The sequence below is a fragment of the Corapipo altera genome, unplaced genomic scaffold, assembly GCF_003945725.1.
Source record: "Corapipo altera isolate COAL_440 unplaced genomic scaffold, ASM394572v1 46, whole genome shotgun sequence".
NCBI classification, from domain to species: Eukaryota; Metazoa; Chordata; class Aves; order Passeriformes; family Pipridae; genus Corapipo; species Corapipo altera.
Genome location: NW_020884883.1, coordinates 12,548,233 through 12,557,566, shown reverse-complemented (window position 1 = coordinate 12,557,566; position 9,334 = coordinate 12,548,233). Strand labels below are relative to the sequence as shown.

General features: G+C 40.8%; 1 protein-coding gene across 1 annotated transcript; it reads right to left on the bottom strand.

Annotated features, from left to right (window-relative positions):
* Positions 1-4,929: 4,929 nt before the first annotated feature.
* MSGN1 (mesogenin 1) lies at positions 4,930-5,445 on the bottom strand. The gene has a single exon (XM_027641195.1). It carries the CDS (start codon positions 5,443-5,445, stop codon positions 4,930-4,932), a length of 516 nt encoding a protein of 171 aa, XP_027496996.1.
* Positions 5,446-9,334: the final 3,889 nt, after the last annotated feature.

Below are 9,334 nucleotides of genomic sequence, written 5' to 3'. Positions count from 1 at the left end.
CCTTCTCCTTATCATGACACCAAGTACTGTAATAGAGCAAGGCTGGGCTCATGTTGGTGTGTAAAGAAGCAAAAAGTCAGGGGCTTGATCAGGGAGGAGATTCAGATGGACTTGATTCTATAGCATATTATAAACAGGCTGCTCTAGTGGGATCTGTGACTTCTTGTCACAATTGGGTTTCCTCTCTGTTAAATGCAATAATAGCATTTGTGGTTGCATGGCAGATAAATGGGGGAGTAACAGTCAGATATTGGCTCCTTACAAGCTGAGGTGTATGTGTATTCCTGTGGGGTATTTTTTAGCTACTGCCAGGCAGAGCTGGAGGAGATGGCTCCTGGCATCTCTAGTCAGAGGGGATGTGGAGCTGTGGCAGCTACCAGATAAGCAGCTCTCCTAAGGCATTGGATGAAACACATTTGCAGGAGGTTTTCTTTGCCCCAAGCACACCTATGTGCAGCCCAAATGTGTCACCATAAAACCTCTTGGCACCTACATGGTGCTCCTCAGCACAGAATTTCAAAGAACCCTGTGTTCGGGCAGCCCCAGGCTCCCCTCTGCTTTGGGGCTGGGGGGGGTGAGTTCTGTGGCTTACAGAGCCAGGGCTTGCCCAGAGAGCTCCTTCCATGTGTGATCCTTTAACTGAGGAGAATATTCTCTCCAAGGTACTTACTCTTGCCCCTCAGAGGGAATTTGGCCTGCTTGACAGCTTCAGGGTCTGTGTCTATGTATTAGTGCTGCTGGTAGGCAACACACTGCTGCATCATTTATATAGGGTGGGCAGAGAAGTTGTCATGCTCCTGGATTCAGGTGGAAAGCGTGCTCTGCAGTGTGAAGCTGTACTAGTCTCCCGAATTTTGTGCTAATACCCTACCTGCTGGACCTCCTCCTATCCATTGCTGTGCCTCCTGCTAAAGAAAGTAGCATCGTGTATTTTCACCTGCACCAGAACAGCTTCTGGTCCCTGAGGTAGAAGAAGAAATCTGGAGCCTTTTTTCATATCACTGAGAGCAGCAACTGCTCCCTCCAGCACTACCCACTGCCTGGCTCTTGGCACCAAAGGAGTTAACTGATATAAAATCCATTATATGTAACTACCTGCTCTGCCATGCCTTTTTCTTCCCTAATAAAAGGGGTAGGGTGGGTGTGGGGCTGAAATTCCTCTTTTTTCCTGGCTGCTGAAACTTTTAGCACTCTGTCTCTGCAGTTACATCTGGAGCCTCTCAGTAATTCAGCCAGAAAGGAGGCAAGGGCATAGTTCTGCACATGAGGAACTGTTCAGGAAACCGTTGGTGGGATCCAGTCATCTCACCTATGAATTGGTACCTCTTGCTCATTTCTCTTGCCCTCAGCTTGCTTCTGGGCTGTTTCTCTCTGGCTCAGTGCAAAACGTATATTTTAAGGTCTGGAAATACCTGTTTAAAGGGAAAAAAATATCTACTTGTGTGCAGCAACTAGCTCTGGGAGCAACAGGATGGTAATAACCTCATCAGTAAATTGAGAGTGAAACCTAATAGTTCAAATTGCCAGTTTTCTGTATCTTGAGGCTTTCCATGAGATTCTAAAATCCATTTCAATTAATTAGTTTTTGTACAAGATCTTATAATGTACTCTACCCCTTTTCTCTTTTGCATTTTAAGACTGTCCTGCTGCCCTTTCATCTTCATGGCTATTCATGGGGTATGATTTCATGTACAAATTTCTTGTAAGAAAAGACTGAATGCAGTAGAAAACTATGTTTCAGTGGCAATGGTTTCTTTTTTAATATTCATATATTGCTCTCCAAGTGAGTAAGGAATTTCAATGACATGTTAACCTGCAAAAGGGAGAGCTCCTGGGGACAGAAGGGTTACTTTAATTGTGTAGGACTGACTCCAGTTCACTCTCCTATATCTTTTTAGCGTGGGAAACAACTCTATCCATTAGGTAGAGTGTAATTTAATTTCTCAGTCATGATCTTTCAGCTACTTTAGCTTTATTTTCATGCATATTTTTAAAATATCATGTTGAAAGAGAACGCTTGTATGGGAGAGATATCCTCTACTTCTGTGACTTGTGAAACTTTTTCGGACTGGGTTTCCACTTTTTTTGCCTCACTTCTATGGATTATTGTGGTGTCGCTGTCATAATTCAATGTAGCTTTAGGAACCTTACAGTTCTGAAAATTAGAAATAATTGTAAGTGGGGAACTTAACTTGATCTCTTACATATCAATTAGATATCTTAAACTCCTGGACCTAAAGGAAAAAGAAGATGAACCTTAACTGTATTAAATTTTGTTGAAAAACAATAAAATAGAACATTTAATAGCAGCGGGATTTGTACCTTTTTATACCATGAATACAATAATTCAGATTATTTTCTCTGGAACAGTGAAATGTCCATGCCAAGGGGAAGAAATACAAAGATGGAGCTTATAGAGATACACTATGTGAGACAGAGCAAAAATTTCTTTTGGGGAGGGGAGGAACAGATGTGGCAGATCCTGGGAGATCTTGGTCACAAACAGGTACTAAACTTCCCTCTGCCTCCTACTCAAACACTTAAGTCACTCCCACTCCCCCACGCAGGTGGGAGGAGAGATCCCCTGAAAGGGAATCAAACAAACTAAATGGTGCATAAGTGCAACACAGTCTAGTAAACTAACTCTATCTGGGATATGGGCTTTGGTCCTGTTGCCACACAGGGAGTGACTTAGTGCAGCTCATTCCCTAAGGTCAGTTTAGATGCAGCACTGTAATGCTGGAGCCTGGGACAGCAGCCCCTAGAATGCTTGGGCCAGGGAACAGACACAGACAAGGTCTAGGTCACTGGCAGAGAGGCAGTACAATGTTCTTCTGAGACTCACAGCCTTGCCTTTGGGGTTACCTAGAGCTGTTGCTCCACCTTAGTTTTGCAAGGAGACAAAGGAACTCCTCAGGCACCCAACAGGTTACAGCCCATTGGGGCCTTCACTTGCCACTTTATGTGGGGTGGTGGGAAATGCTGACTGAGCCACCTCAAATCTGCAGGGTACCTCCTCCCGGGACACTCTTTCTGCATGCAGCATCACTTAGCTTTGTGACCAGCAGCTTTCTGAGGCCACTAGTTATCAGTCTTGGTTTGCAGATGGGTAAACTGAGGCAGCAGTGCTGGATGACCAGCCAAGGTCATAAATAAAATAGCAAAGAAAGCAGATTCTTTTAATTTGGTGTTTCTCTGCTTTAACCATGACCCTATAGGATTCTGTAGCTGAAGAGATGGAGAGCACAGTCACTACTAGTAGTTTCAGCTGTGGAATATTTAAGGAACAAGGTTAAAAGTCTTCCCAAGCAGAGACAATATATCCAACCAGTATACCCGTGAATGATGATCATCTTTAATTAACATCACAGAATGACAGGGCTGTCTTTCTGGGCATCTGCTGATGGTTTGCCAGTGCAAGTGAGCAGATACCAGTAACAATGAGAACATTTGAGATAAGACTTGGGATCAGTCTCTCAGTTATTGTTCTGTGCAAGATCCCATGGGCAATGTGCTGTTTTGATCCCTTGCAAAATAGATCCAGACTGACCTTGTCTACGTGACTCTTTATCTGCTCAAATCTGGATCAGCTGCGCTGACATTAGGGTTGCCATCTCATATGTGCATCAAATTTTCTCTAACTTGACAATTTTATATGGTTTTAAAAATTATTCTACTTATATTCTTGCCGAAACATTAATGGTTGTAAGAAAGCTACCATGTGTTAAATTAAAACAGAAATCTAACACGGGTTAAATTAAAACAGAAGCATATGGGATATACTTAAATTTAGTTACATCAGAGTGACAGTGCTACCTGTGTAGATTTGAGTGTAGCTGCTTTTTTGAGACCGTGCTGAATTTCATGCTGATTGCCCCAATATATACATACCACGTGAGAAGAGCACTGAATCAGCTTAAGCTGATCCTTAGAAGAAAAACAGACAAAGATAATTGTGCTGATTTCCTTCCAAACAAACAGAAAGAGGGAAAGAAAAAAAGAGTCCTAGGTTTCAGTACACCTTGAGAATAAAACTTCGCATCTTTGTAAAACCTGAATTAATTTATTTCATGTCAGCAAGTAGGATGATAACTCATCCTAATCTTATTTGTTCAATATTTTTGATGTAGAAATGTCTTCCAGCATTTATCAGCATTGAAGAAGGGGATTTTTACGCATTAAATACAGAAATATTATATACTTCTGTATATATTAATAAAGAAGAGAGGACTTAACAGCAATTTATCTATACAAAATATTAGCTTGCTTATATTTAGTTTCCAATATTTAGCAGTCATCGCTAGATTTTACTTATCTGTCAATCAGATATATAATACAGGATACAGACTATGACACATTTATTTATTGTTTACACACAAAGATGTTCTCACTAATACTTAGTTTCTTGATTTTTAGGTACACTGGAAACGTGGATAAATAGACAATACTTGAAATAACTATACATGTTCTTCCTCATTCTAGTATTAAAGTGCCTACAAACCAGTACACTTAGTATTCTTACAATGTTATTGCCAATTACTTTTTTGAAATTCAGTTTAACACCTATGGATTTACTATTGTCCTTATAAAACAAGATCAGAACAGTGATATGTAAATCCTAGGAAGATCAGCTGGCTTTTTTTTTTTCACTTCTGTATCGGACTAGATTTAATATTTTTCAAAAGCTTATTTTCAAAAAAAAAAGACATGAAAAAAAGCAAATAGCAAGACTTCTGTCTCAGCAATCTGCAGCTCAGGTTTACAGGCAATCCTACATCACCTTCCAGCATCCCATGTACAATGGTGGCCCTTGCTCTCCCTCCCTCGCGCCATCCTCCTCTCACACCGTGCTCTGATGAGGAAGAAATGTTGATGTTTTTTTGTTCGCAAAGACCCTGAGCATGCCAGGGCAGGTGCTCCAGGTGGGATCTACACCCGCTTGACGCTGTTGAGGAGCTCCGTGAGTTCGCTGATGTACTTGATGGTGTACTTCAGGGTCTGTATTTTGGTGAGGGGCTGTCCCCTCTGGCTGTAGATGGGGGGCAGGTAGTTGCGCAGCGTGTGGAGTGCGTCGGCCAGGGTCCTCATCCGCAGCTTCTCCCGCTCGCTGGCCTTCCTCCGGCGCTGGGCAGACATCCTCACCTTGGTGCCCTTGGGCAGCCGCGCCTGCCCGGGGCTGGGCAGGTAGGCAGGAGGGAAGTCCACCAGGCTGTATCCCACCAGGCTGCTGCCTCCACTCCCGTAGGGGGTCTCCGCCGCTGCCGGGCAAGGGGATGAGGAGTAGGATTCGAAGGAGGGCGTCGGGGACAAGCTGTGTGGGGGTGAGATGGGGTGCAGCTCGAAAGAGCCAGCGGAGCTTTTCCAGTCCCAGGATGATAAGCAGACGGAGTGTTCCGAACCCAAAGCATCTTCCATGTTTATCAACGTCTCGTGCAATTTGTCCATGCTGGAGGAGCGCTCGGGAGAAGCAATGCCTTCTGCCCGTCAGGAAAGGCTGGAGCCGCCGGCTGCTGAGACCTTTTTATGATGGAGGGAGGAAAGTGACAGAGTGGGAACACGGGTTTGGCGCGAGGAGTTCAAAGGAGCGCCACAAGTGCTAAGATGGAAAATGAACTCCTGATGTGCTAGTTTCTTCTCAGTGATAATTATCAACCTTCAGCTAAAAAGCCTTTAAGCTAACAGGCAACAGCAAGAAAGGGGGAAAAAAAGATTATCTTCTTGCAACTAAACCAATTAAGGCTGCGCATCTACACTGAGCATTGCGCTGGGGGGTAAGTGGTGAGAGAGGAAAAAGAAAATTAACCATTTCACAAAACAATTTACAGATGTAGAATTTATTGACCACTAACACAAACCTTAAATTTAGGCCATCGAGCCCTGATTTCTGGTTAACTGGAAGTGATGGCACTACAGTAGTGAATATGTGGTCCATGCTGACTGCTGCTGAAGTAGTCTCTCATTATCTGCATATTAATCGTGAAAGTCAAAGGTGGTTTGTTTGGTTTTGCGTGTGTTATGGCTCTGTGGATTTCTCTTCTAATGAGACTGCAACTGGATCACTTTGGTTTACAATAGGAGAAAGGAGGAAAGAACTGCAATGTATTCCCCTGCAGTTTGTAGATTTATTTACTTTTTAAAAACATACCTGTGAAATCAAAAAGGAAATCCTTAGTTGTAAATGAAGTCAAAGTACCATTAAAAAAAAAAAGGGAAAATGTATTCATAAAGAAGATCTAGGGGAAAAAATATACAGTGTATAAACTTTGGGCCCAGACAAATGTTTTATATAGAAATGTAATGCACAGTAACATATAGGTTATACATGTGTTAGACAAGACTAGAAGCTACCTCAGTAAAATTTTCTACCTCTAGGAATCTGTTCTTCTGCCAAAAAAATGTTTTTCCAACCCTGACTCAATGCAACAGTGGTTATATGTTACACAGTTCAAGTGAAAATGTATAACCTATAAATTAGTATCATCAATAATGAGCATTTTTCATCTCTAGGCTTCAGAACAGCTTACAGTGATGATTAATGTTCTCTATTACTGTGGGGAAATGCATAAGTGGAGGCAAGGAAGAACTTTTCCCAAATCATACAGCAAAGCATTAGAAGAGCCAGGAAAACTCTGCAAAACAACAGAGCTCTGCAGCTCTGCTGAGCAGCTCGGCTGCCAGCCATGACTTTGTATTGGCACATAATGGAAGCAAAATGGAATACATAAGGAAAAGAAAAGGAGAAAGAGTGTCAACCTGGAGGAAAAATAAAAGTATGATTTATTTAAGAGTCTTCTTCTGTGTAATGATCTCTGTGTGCACCATAATCCAGTCCAAACAAAGTCAGGGAATGCTTCTGAATTGCACACAGCTGAAGCATGCTGGGGTTTTATGGAACATGCCATTTCTTTCTGTGAAATGTTCACTACAATCACTCAGGAAAAAAAAAAATCCAATACTCACCATAGTCGCTAGGAAGGCTTCTGTGAATTTTTATGAGTTCGGGCTCAAAATGTTAGGAAGTAGATTATGGGACACTTCCTGATTTTATGCTGAGATGAAGGAGAAAGAACCAAAAAATGAAGGATTTTTGCACTTCAACCTGGGCTGAGATAGTTTGGCTGTCATTATGTCTACTCCACACAGGAATTCAGGGCACAGCTGCCCCAGACAGGATTGCTTTGTGTTTTATGATTACCCCATCATATTCTGAGCTCTGCTTTGGTCCTTCTTTAAGAAAATGAGCTGAAACAGTCCTAAGCACAAACATCTGCTAAAAATTAAAATTAACACAAGATGAAGGACAGGTATATTCTGTTATTTAGATGAACTGAATGAGTTTCATTGATCACCAAGACATGGTCACCAGGTCACAAGTTAGACACAAGGTCTAATTTCACATAAATAGGGGAGTTGGTTCAGTCCCAGTTAAAATCTCTCTCCCACTCTTTTTCCTTTTTTCTCTCTGTATTTATGTTTCCCCAAGAAAAAGGGACTTAAAAATATATGTATGTGTGTATGTATATAAGTATATACACATGTATATATGTACACATTATATGTATATGTTACATATAAATATACTAAAAATACACATATTGAGTGCCTATATAAAGTGTCCTGCTCAGCTTTGATTTTGCAAACAAATGGTAATTTAATGCAGTCAAATTTAGAAGCAAAAATTTCAAGTCACTTGTTTACTGGTTATAAATAATGTACATTACCAGTTAACTTATGGGTAAATCATAGGAAGTCTTGTTCAGACATCAAGGCAGTAAAAGATTTTGTGCATGTCCAAGATGCCATTGCTGTAAATGACAGGTGGTCACAGCCTGATTTTATCTCTGTATTCTTATACATAGGGCTATTAGGCAGGGAAGAGGAACGCAAATTATAGCAATAACTGTATCTTTCTTATATCTTATGGGTAAATGTTCAGTGTGACCAAGGATTATGTGAGAGTATATAGACAACTGCTCTGATTGAATGAAAAATCACTGGATCTTATAAGCTTATGCTCTTATAAACTGTTACACAGGCAAGAATGCTCATATTGAAAACTGCCTTGCAGTTTTGCATCCTGTTTTATGACCATCACGCTCCCTGGTTCTCTTTCAGATTGGACCCACCTAGTTATGTCCCAAACGCTGCCTGACTGGGGCCCAGGGGATGCCACCAAGGGCATAGGGGTGAGCAAAGGGTTTACCCAAACTAAAACAAGCCCTGTCATGACACATCTCCAGAGCCAACCAAGGGGATGTGGCCCTGTTTGGTCTGCTGGTATAGATGCAAACAGAGGTTCTGTTTTGAAAACTAGCCATCCATTTTTACCCACGGCTCCCAGCTTCCCTAAACAAACCCCAGTGAAGTGTGCCTCAGTTTTGGCCAAACTGAGAAGCCATGTAAAATCTCTTCATGATTTTCATATGGTATGATCCATACCCTATGATAATTTGATGCTCTCTCACTAAACAGGTAAGAAAGTCTAGTATTTCATATGGCCCCTTCCTAGAAAGTAAATGGAAAAAATAAAAAGTTTTGCAATATTTATTTTATTCTGCCTCCTGTAAATTTTAGGAAGTCCCTTTTTGTTCATCATTAATGTCAAAACATTGGATGGTAGTGAGATATAAGGCTAACAACAATGAAATAAGCACTGACAAAAAATGATAAGGCATTTTCTGCTTGACTGATAGTCTGGATTTTCGTTTCAGTAATCTGTTCTGCAGTATAAAGGCTATCATCTCAATTTTCATCTCTTTTAAAATGAAAGGTTCCCTGCTCATACTTTTAAATCCATTAAGGAGCATGGATGCACAGAGAGATAAAAAAATTTCCCATTTAAAAAAACCTAAACTACCCATGGTACAGAAAATTTTTAGACTTTCAGGTTTAAAATTTAAAATAAATACTCTAGATAATATGTCATGATAATGTATGGTAAATAAATGCATTTTTGTGTACAGTAGTTTACAACTGATCTACATTTTTTTTTCTATATTGGAATGTATTTCCACCAACCTGTGAGTTTGGTAGGAGAAATAGACTTGTAACAATAAGTAAAAAATTATATCAGCTGGGAAGGATGCAGTCTGAAACAGTGTAAACATGGATAAATACGTTTAAATAACACTAATCCCATTACAGTCAGCCTCCTTTACAACTAGGACAGAAGTCTAGTCTTGTTTTGTCAACAAGAAGCAGATCATACTAATACCCTCGTAGAGCACTTAGATGCTACATTTTGCAGTTTGTACAGTGAAAAAAAAAATGCTTTTAAAGTCACTTCATCTCCCATTTAACAAGAGATTTCCCAAGGATTATCTGCAGTGCTGCC